We start from the raw sequence: 17,386 nt of genomic DNA on the forward strand, positions 1-17,386 counted from the left end.
AACAATGTGAGAGCAAGTTTTTGGCCAAGGACAGAAGAGTAAAGAGAACTAACCTATATTTAAGTTAGAGCTGCACAATATATCGTTTCAGCATTGATATTGCATTGTGTGCATCTGCAATAGTCACATCGCAGGATATGCAATGTTGGGATTATAGTTTAATATAGAGTTTAATCATAATTGAGTAAAAGTTTATCATCTGCATGCATTTTTAAAGAGATAGTTCACCCCAAAATTACTTACCAATTTCATTCCACCCTTCACTTGTTTCAAACATTTATGAGTTTTCTATTTTTTTTTTAATTGAACACAAAAAGAATATAATTTAATAACTCCTATAGTATTGAAACAAGTGGATTGTGAGTAAACAGTGAGTACATATTAATCTTTGAGTGAACTGTCCCTTTAAGGCCTGTGACTGTGTGAACATTTCAGTATTTCAAATTCTATAACATCCGGCCACAAGAAATTTTATGTAACTTTAATAAAGATTTAATAATACACAATGAAGACTATGCAGTGTTGATTATTCAATATCCGTACCTGAATAGTGAACAGCTGAAAACTACAATTAACTTTTATTCATTCATTCATTTACTTTTCGGCTTAGTCCCTTTATTAATCCGAGGTTACCACAGCGGAATGAACTGCCAACTTATCCAGCACATGTTTTATGCAGCGGATGCCCTTCCAGCTGCAACCTATCTCTAGGAAACATCCATACACACTCATACCCTACGGACAATTTAGCCTACCCAATTCACCTGTACCGCATGTCTTTAAACTTGTGGGGGAGCACTCAGAGGAAACCCACGCAATCGCAGGGAGAACATGCAAACTCCACACAGAAATGCCAACTGACCCAGCCGAGGCTCGACCCAGCAACCTTTTTACCTAATTAACTTTTATCTTTACTATATTTTATTTATCTATGCTTTTAATTTATTTGTTATATATTATTTGAGATCCACTCCTCTACAAAATCCCCCCAATCAATCCAAATAAACCTGTTAAACCATCTGGTGAAATTGCATTCAAATCGCAATATATATCACAGAAATACAAAATATGGTAATGTCAGATTTTTCCAATATCGGGCAGCCCTAATTTAAGTATACAGATATTTGTTAAACTACTTTCCATGACTTTTCCAAAACATTGTGGGTTTTTCTGTTTTTCCAAAACTTTTCCAGGCCTGGAAAATGCCTTGTCAAAATTCCATGACTTCCAGGTTTTCCATGACTGTATAAACCCTGCCTAATAACCCTGCCCATGACAAAAATAAACAAATTAAAATAGATAACATTCTACAAATGTCGACGCAGTGGCGCAGTAGGGAGTGTTGTCGCCTCACAGCAAGAAGGTTGCCGGTTCGAGCCATGGCTGGGTCGGTTGGCGTTTCTGTGTGGAGTTTGCATGTTCTCCCTGCATTCGCATGGGTTTCCTCCGAGTGCTTCGGTTTCCCCCACAGTCCAAAGACATGTGGTACAGGTGAATTGGGTAGGCTAAATTGTCCGTAGTGTATAAGTGTGAGTGAGTGTGTATGAATGTTTCCCAGAGATAGGAAGGGCATCCGCTGTGTAAAAACATATGCTGGATAAATTGGCGGTTCATTCCACTGTGGCGACCCCGGATTAATTAAGGGACTAAGCTGAAAAAGAATGAATGAACATTCTATAAATAACTCTTTTCTATAGTGAACATTTTTTAAAACAATCAAACAGCAACTACAACAACAACAACCAATACATAAAATAGGATAAAAACCTGAAAACAGTTTTTTTAAGATTTACTTTTTATAAAAATGATGGCATTTTTTGAAGGATTGACATTTAAAAAGCATTATTCTCTCCAGATTTGCAAAAGTTTGTTTCCTATTAACATGTAACCAAGTTGTAACAATGCGATACATAGGTGGACTACATTCAGCATAAACAATTCTGTGTAAATATGCTTTGCACTGGGGTGAATGTAGTCTGGTTTCATGTCATCACGCGACTGTGATATTGACTAAAAATGATATTGGCTATTTTTAAAAAAGGTGAATGAGCTACTTGAATATCTTGCCCTGTCTTCATGTTTCAGTTAAAAAATGACATCAAACAAAGCCGTGCACTTCAGGAGACCTTTAAGTGCAAGATATCCTTTCATTTTTTACTACAGCATATAAATCTGAGGGCGCCTCACCTGCGTGGCATGACAGTATTAAGCACCATCCAGAGTTTGTTCACAGTCTGTAGGATCCTACGAGAGACGGTGTCCTCTAAAAGCAGCCCCATGTTAGCAGTCAGAGCCTCTGCGTATGGGATCAGATCTCCTGCAGAGAGCAGCGTCAGGTGCTCCAGGATATGCAGCAGCCTCGGCCCACCGGAGAGGACATTCTGGAAAGCTAAGAAAAGCAATAAAAGCATTTAATTGTAATATTTATTGCCATTTGATTGACAGGTTTCTGTGTCAGAAATTCTAATGCAATTCAGATTGCAATTCCATTTTGAGGTTTGGCAGGCTACATGTATGACTCAGACAAAAAGACAGTGTGGAAATTAATATTTCCATTTAAATATGCAGGATTTACAATTGCATTTGGATTATGTCCGGAAGATCCTTCTATACTTTTCTTGATAATCTGATTATTAAACTAAAATAAATCACAAACAATTGCTTACTTTGATTATTTGATATATTTAAATATATTGAATATTTAATATATTTCAAACAAAGGCAAAAGCAATAAATAGAAGCAAGACACTGCAGGTGAATTGTGTAAAATAAATGTACTAATAGTAATCAACAAATGTCCTCAGATGATTGACTTAATGAGAAATTTCAAACTTCTTTTTTTAATTACAAATAAAAATTCTGTTTTAATTTGTAAATGAGTTATAGAATTAGATATGTGTAAATTTGCATACACTGCATGAAGTCAGGTTTAAGAATAAATAATAATAATAGGATCAAATTTAACACTCATTTGTTCAAATATATAATTTTAAGTAACTCAAATATGCAAACGAGTTATATAATTAGATATGCACAAACCTGCATGCATTGCATAAAGTTAGGCTTGTTTTCATCCTTCAAAAATATGTCTTGTGATTAAAATCTTAAGACTAGTTAAGTGTGACAAAAAATATGTGTATTTAAGTTTGTGGATGTTTTCATTACATTAGAATTATCAATATATTAAAATTAAATATATAAACTTATGTCTTTAAATATATAACTAATAATAAATAACTCAAATATGCAAATGAGTTTTATAATTAGATATGTGCAAATTTGCATATATTGCATGAAGTCTGATTCAAAACACTAGTTTTCATCCTTTAAAAATGTCTTGTAATTAAAATCTTAAGATTAATTAAGGGTGACAAAAATATATTTTCTTATATTTGTTTTCATTACATTAGAGTAATCAATACATCAAAATTAAATATATAAACTCACGTGTTCAAATATACAACACATAATATATAACGCAAATATGCAGATGAGTTATATAATTAGATGAGCACAAATTTCCATACATCGCATGAAGTCAGGGTAAAAAAATAAATAATAAGATAAAACTAAATATTATATAAACTCGTGTTCAAATATATATTAAACATTAAGTAATTCAAACATGAAAATAATTTGTATAATTAAATATGTGCATATTTGCATAAAATCAGATTCAAAACGCTATTTTTCATCCTTTAAAAATGTGTCTTGTAATTAAAATCTTAAGCTTAATTATGACCAAAAAAATTGTGTGTGTGTGTGTGTGTGTATGTGTGTGTATGTACTGTAGGTGTTTTCATTACATTAGAATTATCATTACATTAAAATTAAATATATAAACCAGTGTTTAAATATAAAATAAATAATATATGACTAAAAAATGCTAATGAGTTACATAATTAGATATGCGCAAATGTGCATACAGTGCATGAAGTCAGATTCAAAACGCTTGTTTTAATCTTCTAAAAAATGTATTGCAATTAAAATCTACAGACACTTAATCTACAGACACCGCTTAATAAAGTGTGACAAAAATACTTAAGTGTGTTTTGGATGTTTTCATTACATTAGACTGAAAAAATGGAAAGTCAACAGGCCCAAAGAACTGACAGGTGCAAGCAGTGTTTTTCATTGATAGATTTTAGATGTAGATATTGCTTTTCAATATTGTCAATAAGATGTCAATATCGCTGGTTCTGTTTCCATATCATTGGACATAGAATAAGCCGGTCACCGTCTGCGAATACAAGAGCCCTGTGGAGAAACAGGCCTGTCAGAGCAGCGATGTATGAATACACAAACACCTTCAGGCTCATTACTCCACAGGTGCAAAACTGAGTCATGCACATGAAAGGTCAGACTACAACAACAAACTATTCATATCATAGACCATAATAAACACTTGTGATCTCCTCCAGTGCCAAAGGGCTTTTTGCTTCTCAATATAGAGTGCAGCGGTTTTCTGGTTTACTGTAGTGTGAAATTTGCTTGAGAAACATGTCATACTGAAGAGACGTGCTAATTGCTTGACAGAATCCACCTGAGCGACAGCTTTTTATTCAAATTATTTATGTATGATACTACGCCATTCCGTTTTATTATTTTATTTTCTTATCATATTTTTTAAATAGCACAACAAACCACTAAACTACTAAAAATCAAACATATATAAAGTTGTGTGAGTATATAAGTCACGTTTCCATATTTTGTTCAGAAATAAATGTAAAGCTATTAGTGGTGGGCCATTATCAGCGTTAACGTGAGACTCTTATCGTGCGATGAAAAAAATATCGCCATTAATCCATTCCCAGTTGAGTTGGGAGCTGGGACTATTCTACACAAGCTATGATGACTTTAACCTTGATATTTTAGCATGGATGTATACCTGGACGAATTGCACTGTAGGTGGCGAGAACGAGTCTTCGAACCTGTGTGTATTACTACTGTGAAATTACCACATCAAACGTGACGTGCTACCATGGATGCAGTTCACTAGAGTAAATCTGATTAATGTTAGCTCCACATCTAAATATCGGGCACCTGTAGAGTTTATACTTTTGAGTAAAACATACACAAATAAATTGGACCGGGTGCTTTTTAAAATGAATGAAAGTCAAACCGGTGAGCCGTCTGACAAAAAAAGTGCCCTTCTGAATCAAATCAGCAGGATGTCCTTCTGGATCTTTCACTTACTTCGAAGACACTACTGACTACGTTTACATGGACATCTGTAATCTAGTTATTTGCCTTAATAGACAATAATATAATTAAGGTTTTTACGTGAAGTGCTTTCATGTAAGAGTTTCCTCTAATTTAGACTTTAACTGCAGTTCGGCAATTTCACCTTCACTCATGAACATTTCATTCATGCCCCGTGACAAACTGGGGTATTAGACGCAAATAAAGAGTAAGGACTGGTGAAAGTGTTATGGAATTTAACACCGCATGCCAAATGGAAAGAAAAAACTTCTGCATTTCGCGATGTGTGTGTGTGCGGTCCTTTACTGACAGCCGTGTGTGTGGATCTTGTCAGAAAATTTGGCAAAAAGTTCTACATGACGGTAATAGTTTGATTGCGGTGTTTACTTAATTAATACCACTAATATATGCATACTCCACGTCTTAATTCCATTTCTGTTTATTTCAGTTATGACTTTAGTCGGATTAAGGTAATCAAAAATAAATAAATAAATAAATAAATAAATAAATTTGCTGTTTGGAGCTGAAGCTTATGTAGGCCTACAGTTCAAAATTCATGTTTAACTGAATAAACAGTTAGTAAACACAAGTACATCTTATTGAACAATTTATTTTCATCACCAATTATCAGAGTAGATCAATTTCTCAAGCAGTTTGTGATGCATTTTGGAAACAGGAGATGAGCCCCTGGTCTAATGCGCCACCTGGCTTGAGAAACCCATTCTCAAAGACTTACTTTTAGACATTATTTGGGTAGCACACATATTCTGAATGCCTTCGGCAGAATTAAAATTAGCCTTTTTAATCTACATTAATCTAAATTAATTACAAGATTACAGTGAGAATAATCTAGATTAAAAAAAAATTATCTATGCCCACCTATAAAAGCTATACATGCACTCACATAAATCAAATGTTTGCATGCATGGCACATATTTAGCTTTCTTGATGTTAAATGCAAGTCTTTTTTTGTGACTTTTATCAGGAATTAACAATTAATATCTATTAGCATTCTTTACTATTGAAAAATGCTGAAAGTATTGTTTTAATCTATCAAAATGATTTTCAATTTATGCATCACATTTTGAAAATGCAGTCAATTTGATGCATATCAGGAATGCAATTTTCTACATTTGGTGTATAACTAAGCGGGTGTATTGTTTGTACCCTCTCGTAGCTGAGCTTGTGAGTATTTGCAGGATGATGATGTCAGCAGCATCTTCCTCAGCAAAGGCAGAGTCCCGGTCACTTCCTCTTCACTGATCCAGTCCTCCACCATGCACAGGTGAGGATAGTTGGTGGCCAGTAGACGAAGAAGCGCAGAATGCAAGACTGATGATGGAAAAACAAAATTAATAGCACATTATTGTAAGTATAAGCACAGTATTGCAAGCCTAATGTAAACAAAAGTAATCAATACTTTTAAACTGCTCAGTTGTTAAGATGTGTTGACAACTTTTATCTGCATAACTGGTTGAGACTTTTGAGACGACATATAAAATAGGAAAAGGGGAAATTTAAGCTTTTTCTCTTTATTTTCTTAAGCCATTTATTTGAACATACAATTTTCAAAATGCCCTACTTTTATTTAATTAATGAGAGAACATGCAAATATACAGTCATATGTGTGAAGCTGTTGCATTGTCAGGTGTTTGGTAATCAATAAATATGTTTATTGTTCTTTAAATTGTTCTGTAGGCATTTTTTTCTAAGCATAGCACAAACCGTACCAATAATTTCTGATGGATCATAATATAATATAATATAATATAATATAATATAATATAATATAATATAATATAATATAATATAATATAATATAATATAATATAATATATGATATGATATAATATAATATAAAATAATATAATATAATATAAAATAATATAATATATGATATGATATGATATAATATAATTTAAAATGATATAATATAATATAATATAATATAATATATGATATGATATAATATAATATAAAATAATACAATATAATATAAAATAATGTAATATAATGTAATATAATGTAATATAATGTAATGTAATACAATATAATATAATATAATATAATATAATATAATATAATATAATATAATATAATATAATATAATGCTTTCAAATGATTAATCACATTCAAGTATGTATTTATGTATGTTCATAATATATACGTGTACTGTGTATATTTATGTATACATGTGTATATATACACACAAACGTACTGTACATAAAATCCAAAAATATTTAAAATAAATATATTTACATATATATTCATATTTAATTTGTATTATAGGTAAAAAATTATACAATAAACAAATATTTTATACAATACAGTAATGCATATATTTATATATGCCAAAATAAACACAGTACACACAAATAAATTTACCTTTATTTTGGATGTGATTAATCATTATAATATAATATAATATAATATAATATAATATAATATAATATAATATAATATAATATAATATAAATAATATAAAATAATATAAAATAATATAATATAAAATAATATAATATAATTTAAAATTATATAATATAATATAATATAATACAATATAATACAATATAATATAATATAATATAAAATAATGTAATATAAAATAATATAATTTAATATAATATAAAATAATATAATATAATATATAATATAAAATAATATAATATAATATAAAATAATATATGATATGATATAATATAATATAATGTAATATTATATAATATAATATATAATATAATATATAATATAATATAATATAATATAATATAATATAATATAATATAATATTTTCAATAACATATTTAAAAACAATAACAAGCATCGATGTCATGAGAGAAAAAACTGCAATGTCACGTAAAACAAACAACTGCATCTAGTGATGCAACTGTATACAATTCTCTTCTCATCTGCTAGTCGCCATATTTCATTACAAGTTCCTTTGAGGTCAAACAGGTGTCCTTTACCTCCCAGCTCCTGCTGCAGTCCTTGAGCCTGTCGGATGAGGTGTTTAATGGGAATCTGGACCATGAGGGCAGCAGAGTATGATTTGGGTTTCTTCTGCATAAGTGCTGGAAGGAAAGAACATTTGGTTATCAGGCTGTTTGTTAAAAATAGGCCTCTGTGGTGCGGCTCATGTACAGGTGATTTTTCATTGTATTCCAGTTCATTAGCACAGCCAAAGGGCGTCATTACTCCAGAATGATAGAGGAGCAGAGAGCGAGAGAGAGAGAGATTAAATAAGCACGGCACTTTGGGAAGAGCTGTGTGCATAAACAGTGAAGAGGAACCGCTCTAATAACCGATGAGAGGCTTCCAAAGCAAAGTCAAACTGCAGGTGATTGGTGCGAGTTTAAAGCAATTTAATATGCAGAGGAAGCTAAGCTCATCCTAATGTTATAACTGCACTCTGGGTGGCAAGGCAGGAACTTACATAAGCATGACTGCATCAGATTAACTGGGGATGAAATGATTAAGCCGTGTTGCGCAGAGAGTATCGTTTGATAATTGAATAGTTTCAAATTAAAACAAAAGGAAAAGGTTGTAAAAGAGCAACAAAGCATATGACGTCTATAAACAAAAACGCTGAAAAACATTGTTGCTGTGCAGCACGGTAGCGCAGTGAGTAGCACAATCGCCTCAGAGCAAGAAGGTCGCTGGTTTGAGCCCCGGCAAGGTCAGTTGGCATGTTTGCATGTTCTCCCCGTGTTGGTTTCCTCCGGGTGCTCTGGTTTCCCCCACAAGTCCAAAGACATGCGCTATAGGTGAACTGAATAAGCTAAATTGGCTGTAGTGTATGTGACTGTGTGCAAGAGTGTGTGGGTGTTTCCCAGTGTTGGGTTGCAAGTCAGCCGTAGGCATGGGTGGGTAAAAGATTCTGACGGAATGATAACCTTGGATAAAAAGATCACGGTTTGACGGTATTGTGATTATTGCTTTATAATATATTATTTTTAAATGTCTGGGTAAATAACAACAATCTTTTTCCGCTTTGAACACAATACATTTTATTTTAGGAGACATTTAAAATATTTTGGAACAGTTAACATGTCAGGGTAATTAATTCAAATGAATCAATAACTTTTGCTGTCTTCATTATTAAAAAACAAAACAAAAAAAAACAGATTTCTTTACAATTTAAAAGGGCATCATTGGATATCTTTTCTGCTAGAGATACTGTTGTCCTAAAAAATAAATAAATAAATAAAATAAAAAACTTAACAAAAATTTTACACATACCATCTGAATATTTTCATTTAAATAACATGCGAACGTGCGCGTCCAGTGTGTGTTACTTCCAACTGCCATGTGCATGGCGCAACCGCTGTGCAACCCCCTTAAGAATGGAGTCAGCTTTAGTTTTGTGGATCAGTGACTCCAAGAAAAAGAACATTATGCTGGATGCCAACATTATCCACACAAAACCTAAAAAGCTATATGAACTTTTTCCTGACAGCGATAAATATTTGCGCCTGATAACAGGTTTCGATCTTTGGTTTCATTCTATAATACAAGACTTTTTTTCTATAGCCTTATTCACGCTTCAAGCAGCTCGCAGCGGCAAAGTGACAAGCAACCGTTCATTTCAACGGAGAGTGGGCGACTTCCAGCGACGACTTCTACGCGACGACAGCGACCGCTAGCGACAAGGTGGGCGTGTCGAGTGACGTGACAAAGTTGAGAATCCTTTAACTGTATGTAAATGAAGAGCAACTTTCTTGAGCGACAGCCAATAGGAGCACCAGTAGAGCTCACGTCATTCTCTCTCAGCTCATTCAGAGGCCGGTTGCATTTGTGCTGTATATACCTACACAGACCTGCATTTGAAGTAGGTTGCCACCCAGAGCAACAGGCAGCTAAAAATTCGCTGCTAGTCTGAATGAGGCATAAGAAGGTTGGCACTTTGAGAGTGTTTAAACAAGAGAGAAAAGTGTGAAAATATTAATGCCTATCTGAGAAAAGTGTATAAAGTGTGTAGTGAGGGGTTTTACAGCCTTAAAACATCTATAATAAAAAGTAGTATAGTAAAAAATAAAGCAGACAACTTTGCAGATTTCGCCTATCGCGGGTTATTGTTAGAACATAACTGCGTTTAACGAGGGGCCACTGTAATAGATTTAATTTAAATAAATTACAAATAAATAACCATAAATATAAAAACTAAAATAAGTAAACAATAAAATATATATATATAGTTTCCCAAACAAAACTGTCCCTTTCAGCATCTCATTACATTGACCATGTATCCATTTGTAAAGTAATATTTCTCAAAAATAATTAAACATTTAAATGTTTTTATTTATGTACTAAGTTATTTATTTGATTGAATGAAACATGTTTGGAAAGTGCATTTTTTGAAAAATCACAACTGGTCAAATAATGTTGTCTAAAAACAAATATAAATATGTCTGAAACCCTGGCACCTTTTTTTATTTTGAGCCATTCCCATTTCACACTCTAAAATACATTTTAATCGTAAATTTCTAAGAAATTGTCACCCATAATTCATGGAACAAACAATTTGCTTAAACTCAAACACGTATGCAAAACATAAATACAAAAAAACCTGAGAATTTTCATGTGGTCTAATTTTTTCCAAAGCTGTATATACACACACATACACACACAAGCATCAAATATACTGACCGAGTGTCTTTGTATTAGCGAGCAGAGCTTCCTCATAGGACAGGATGTAATAAAGAATGAGCAACTGGGTGGTGATGGTGTACTGAGAGCGAACTTTCCCTCCGTCTCCCTGAGAGAAAGACAGATTGACGAGGAGATAGAGAGAGGTCACACTGAGGCTAAAGGAAACTTGACTTGCAGGAATGCATGTTTCAAAGAAGCTTCACATTAATAAACAGAAAAATAACAATATGCAGTGTAATTCTTCTATTTAGCCCAATAACTGTCAAATGATGTCAGTACAGTTACATTGATAATATCAATATACATTAATTTAGAAATTATAGACATACCAATGAAAGATTTGTCCAAGAATATAAACAATAATTTGTATAATTATATATTTTTACCATAAGCTACAGAAGTGTCTTTGAGTGTAAGAATAATGTATATACTAAAAGATTCTGTCAGGCATAATTATACCAAGAGTGATTTAAAAAAAAAAAAAAAAAAAAAATCACAGAGCAGCCAAAACACAAAATAAATATGATTTTTAAATCTTTACACTTGTTACTTATCAATGAATGCTACTCATTAATCTGCATATATTATATTATATTATATTATATTATATTATATTATATTATATTATATTATATTATATTATATTATATTATATTATATTATATTATATTATATTATATTATATTAAATATTATATTATTAGTGCAATTATAGAATAATTGTGCTCTGCAAAAATTATTCATGATTAATCATATCCGAAATAACTTTGTTTTGATATAAGTGTGTGTACTGTGCATATGTATTATGTATAGATACTGTAATTACACACATGCATATATTTGAGAAATGTTCATTTATATTTAGATATAAAATATATATGTATAAGTAACAAATTATATATAGATTTAAAAATCTATGTATCAAAAGTTTTTTTGTATAGTTTTGTTTCTATGTGTGTGTGTGTGTATCACATTTACATAATAAATATAAAATACACACACATATTTTATGTCTAAACAAACTTTTAGTTTAGATGTGATTAATCTTTGCCCAGCACATATTATATTATATTATATTATATTATATTATATTATATTATATTATATTATATTATATTATATTATATTATATTATATCATATTATATTATATTATATTATATTATATTATATTATATTATATTATATTATATTATATTATATTATATCATATCTTATCATATTATATTATATTATATCATATCAAATCATATTATATTATATTATGTTTTATTATATTTTATTATATTATATTATTTTTTATTATATTATATAATATTATATCATATTATTTTTATATTATATTATTATTATATTACATTATTTTAATTTTTCTTATATTATATTATTTTTATTTTATATTACATTACATTACATTACATTATATTATTTTATTATATTATATTATATTATATTATATTATTTTTATTATATTATATTATTTTTTATATTATATTATATTATATTATTTTTTATTATATTATATTATTTTTTATTATATTATTTATTATATTATATTATTTTTATTATATTATATTATTTTCTATTATATTATATTATTTTATATTATATTATTTTTTATATTATATTATATAATTTTTATATTATATTATATTCATATTATTTTTATATTATATTATATTATTTTTTATTTTATATTATATTATATCATATTATATCATATTATATTATTTTTTATATTATATTATATTATATAATTTTTATATTATATTATATTCATATTATTTTTATATTATATCATATTATATTATTTTTTATTTTATATTATATCATATTATTTTTATATTATATTATCATTATATTACATTATTTACATTTTTCTTATATTATATTATATTATATTATATTATATTATATTATATTATATTATATTATATTATATTATATTATATTATATTATATTATATTATATTATTTTTTTTACATTTGTAAAGGTCAGAATGAGTCTGCCATTCAGATATAAAGATGAATGTAGGTAGGACATTTTTTCACCAATATTTTGACATTTTATTTTTATTTTATTGTCAACATTAATGTAGACAGTTTACATTTAAATATACATAAAATCACTTTAGTAAATTGAATTTGTGCTAGAAAGTGCTTTGTGACAGCAATCTATACAATTAACACTTTTATCCAACCAATAAAATCTGAATATATGATGTGTGTAAAATCCCAGTTCTGTTTGCCTTTAAAAAAAGCTTCAATAATATCTGTGCTACTGATTTCAATGGGTTGATTTCTGCTACTGCAGGCTGGTCATTAATCACAGTTGTTTTATTCATTTATTTATCTTTTTGAGAAGATCTTGTGATCAATGTGAGCTATAAAAAGACGTTTAAAGCCTCAACTCACCCCTTCCAAGCCCTGGAAAACATTAAGGATCTCCTGCTCTGTGATTGGCTGGTTGGTGGCCTCAGGGTTGGTCTTGGAAGCAGGGGTCAGGATGGAGTTAATGTAAACATCAATTAAAGGAAGCAGCTGAGTGTGAAGTGGAGTGGTCGTCTCGCACAGCTGTCTGAAAATCCAGTCCTAAAAAAGAAGCAAGAAAAGAAAGACGGAAGAAGAAAAAAAAAGCTCTGAGAGAACATTCAGAATAAGTGAATTATCCAATCATCTACCTCTGGCACTTGGGTGATTAAATCATCTTTCCAGCTGAGCAGATCGATAGCTATAACATGGCTTACTGACTCTAGCGGAGGCAGATTCCAGTCTTTAAGGCTGACGATGTAATTGTGAGGAAACATTCTGATCAGCCGGCCGATGCACTACCACATTCAAAAACCACATCCTTAATTAAATCAATGGAGTGCCTTTCCATGAGTCAGGAGAGGAGCCAGACAGTCAAACAGATAATAGAACCCAATGGATTCAGGTCAATACTAGCACTGAACAGAGTCAACAGAATAAAGCAGTGTAGTTAGCATGGGGCAGGGTTTAAAGGGGCAGAATTGTAAGAATTTTCAGGGGTTAATTGCTTTTTGCCATGGTCAATAAGTGTAAAGCTTGTAAAGCATCTTTAAAAAAATTAGAGGGCTCTTAGGTTGTTTTTAACTTGTTGACTGATTTTTTATGTGAAGGAATCTGTAAATACAGTTGAGGTTAGAAATATTCTTAAATGATAAATGTGCTGTTCCTATTTATTAACCCCCCTGTATATTTTTCCCCAATTTCTGTTTAATGGAAATAAGATTTTTTTTTCCAAAACGTTTCTAAACATAATAATTTTAACAACTAATTTCTGATAACTGATTTCTTTTATCTTTGCTATGCTGACAGTACATAATACTTCACTAGATTTTTTCAAGATACTATATTCAGCTTAAAATGCAATTTAAAGGTTTACCTAGGCTAATTAGGCAAGTTATGGTAATTAGGCAAGTCATTGTATAACAATTGTTTGTTCTGTAGACTATCGAAAAAATATTGCTTAACGGGGTTAATAATATTGACCTTAAAATGGCTTAAAAAATAAATAAAAACTGCTTTTATTCTAGCTAAAATAAAACAGACTTTTTGTAGAAGAAAAAATATTATAGAAAATACTGTGAAAAAAATCTTGCTCTGTTAAACATCATTTGGGAAATAACTAAAAAAAAAATTCACAAGAGGGCTAATAATTTTGACTTCAAATGTATCCACATTGCTATGATTGCTTTCTTAGTTATTGTTTATTAGCCACTGTCATTTTTAATGCGTGTTTAGAGAGAAAGAGTGCAGTACATATTCATATTTATGAGCATGATTAGTAAGTTACTGGCTGCTGTGTGGAGTTCATAATAACAACCGTTTGCGAATTCATACAGCTTATTTATGAACAACAACAACAACTAAAGGAAATAATAATAATGAAAAAAAGAAACCTAAAAAAAAAAAAAGAGACGGCAATAGAAAATAAACCAGATGATATAATTTAACACAACAGAATAGTTACATCAGAACAAAACAAGCAAAAAAAAAAGAACATATAGAGAAGAATGGAATAGAATATAATAGAATAGAATAACAGGAGGTAAAAATAGGCAAACAAAGGTGGACCACAAAGCAGTAGAGCAGAAAATGAAACAAAAAAGCTGAGATGTAGCAAAAAAAAAAAAAAAAAAAAAAAAAAAAGAGCAGAAAAAAGCACAATTGTAAAAACACTGAACAAAAAAATTGTTGGAAACAGAAAAAAAATTATGAAACAAAACAGAATAAAATTAATTGAAAAAAATGAGAGAAAATTAATACAGGATAAATTATATCATGAACAATAAGAAGTCGAAAAAAATACTGAAACAGTGCTATAATTATGAAATAATTTTTGATCATTAATTCCCTAACTAGTCTAATATTATAAGAGGGACTTCTGGGTTTAAAAAAGTTCCACAAAAAAACACACTAGATTATAAAAGATAAGATTATGCTACAAATAATCATTACCAGTCAGTTTGATTGAATGAAGATTCTTCTCAATGTTTACATTTTTAAACGAGAAGACCTTGATGCTTCATATTGACAATAACAAGAATGATCCATTTCAAGAATTCTTTTTAGACTCTCTGCATTTTTGTTCCTCCTGATGTTTTTTTTTTCCTTTTATATTCTGTTGTATCAATATTGACAAACACACTGTGGATTTGTGGCATATTATAATATTAATAATTTTAAGTCATTTTTTAGTTTGGTGAGGCCTGACCATCTTGTTTAGAAAAAAATCTAACCAATTAGAAAAAAAAAAACAGATTAAAATACTACATAACCATAAAATGTAACAGAATTCAAGAATAATAGTTTAGAATACAATGCCAAGGAGCAAAAATATTCACAAAGCATCTTAAGGCTAAAACTACCTCCAGCTTGCTTATTTAGGAGAAAATCTGAGAAATAATCAGTGTTAAATTTAGGAATTTAGAATTTGTATTTTAGAATATTTTTCAAAGCATTTTAGTGTTTAAAGTAGCTCCTAAATCAGTGAAACCACAAGCTATTCTAAAATGGCTGTTATCTGCACAAAAAATATATATATATATGTGCTGGATCATCTACTAAATATTAGTATTTAGAATCCATAAATGAATGCCTAGTCATTTAGCTTCTTTTAAATTGTTGTTGCCATAGATACATTCTGACAGTTAGAATCAGTTATTAGCCTCATTTAAAAAAGAATACCTTACAAGAAGTCACTTACAATCCTCTCATCCTGTGTGTCTCATCATCTGTAGAAGCATTGTCTGTAAGTTTATTATCTGTTTGTATTTATATTCTATCTCTGATGTTATTGTTATGTACATAGATAACTATAGCTCATTTTATGTACATCTTTTACATAGTTTCACTCTGTTTCAACATACTCAATGTGGCATGGAATAAAGCAGCATTCTCCCACAATCTCACGTGTTGGAAAGAGTTTATCTGTCTGTCTAACTTTGGGAAGAGAGACACCGGAGTGAGGGCAGAACTATATATATATTTATTATATATATATTTATTTATATATATAATTATTATTATTTTGACCACAATGAGCATCTTTTCACACATCACACATATCACAGAAAACAAGCAACACAAATACATTCAATATCATCACATAAATCACATTAAAAACTCCATTAACCCTATTCATACATAAAACCCTGTATTTAAAATTGTAATGGCAGTCAAAGGACATTTGACCCACACTTTTATTTACTTGGTTGCCTAAAACTTCTTTTTGATGGCAAAAGCTGTAATTTTATATTTAAGGGATGGTAGCGTGCTTTCTGTTTAATTCTCATTACACAAATATTTGTTCAAAAATAAATTTTCCCTTGTTTTATACATTTTTTCAAAATATACATTTAGAATACACTATTTAAAAACTATTTACTAAGAAAATACATCAACTTGTAATACTGAAAGAAGATTTTTATTTAATGTGCAAACAATAAAAGCAAAGAACCTACATTTTAGAATGCAATTTTTCACTTAGTTTGCCTTTTAAAATCTTTATTTTAATATCTTTTTTTATGTTTATTTAAACATAATAATAGACAACATAATACTGTGCTCAACAAGGATTCCATGAATAAATCGCTTATAAAGACGATGGTTATCAGTGACATCATCCATAGTAAGGATCCACCCACTCTTATTTTAAGACTTCTCTATATTTCTTAGTAAAAGCTGGTCTCAGCAGCTTTGTGAATCGGTTTTAAGAGAAAAGTCTTTGCTAAAAAAACTGTGCTATTCAGAAGAACTCTTCATGGAAGATAAAATGTTTTGTGAATATGGCCCCAAAAATCCAGCAAAGACGAAACAGCACAGTCAGAACAACATGAGGAGATTCTCTGTGTTACCTTTATGGACACTTTGTGTTTGGTGAAGGCTCTGCTTCTCAGGAGCTGGTATATGCAGTGGATGGGGAGAAATCCAGTGATGTTAGCACTGAGGTTATTAGTAACTGCCACTCTCACTGCATGCGCTGTGACCACCTGTGACAACACAAACATCCAC

At 30.0% G+C, this 17,386-nt stretch overlaps 1 protein-coding gene across 1 annotated transcript in view; it reads right to left on the reverse strand.

Annotated features, from left to right (window-relative positions):
• ints2 (integrator complex subunit 2) overlaps positions 1 to 17,386 on the reverse strand; it is a 52,285-nt gene that overhangs the window by 12,150 nt on the left and 22,749 nt on the right. The window contains exons 13-18 of the mRNA XM_056466845.1: positions 17,230 to 17,364; positions 13,265 to 13,441; positions 10,849 to 10,957; positions 8,169 to 8,273; positions 6,370 to 6,534; positions 2,188 to 2,389 (exon numbers count right to left, since the gene is read on the reverse strand). Of these exons, the coding sequence (XP_056322820.1) occupies positions 2,188 to 2,389; positions 6,370 to 6,534; positions 8,169 to 8,273; positions 10,849 to 10,957; positions 13,265 to 13,441; positions 17,230 to 17,364 (893 nt within the window). The remainder of the gene's footprint in view (positions 1 to 2,187; positions 2,390 to 6,369; positions 6,535 to 8,168; positions 8,274 to 10,848; positions 10,958 to 13,264; positions 13,442 to 17,229; positions 17,365 to 17,386) is intronic.

This window comes from Danio aesculapii, chromosome 10 (genome assembly GCF_903798145.1).
Source record: "Danio aesculapii chromosome 10, fDanAes4.1, whole genome shotgun sequence".
Lineage (NCBI taxonomy): Eukaryota > Metazoa > Chordata > Actinopteri > Cypriniformes > Danionidae > Danio > Danio aesculapii.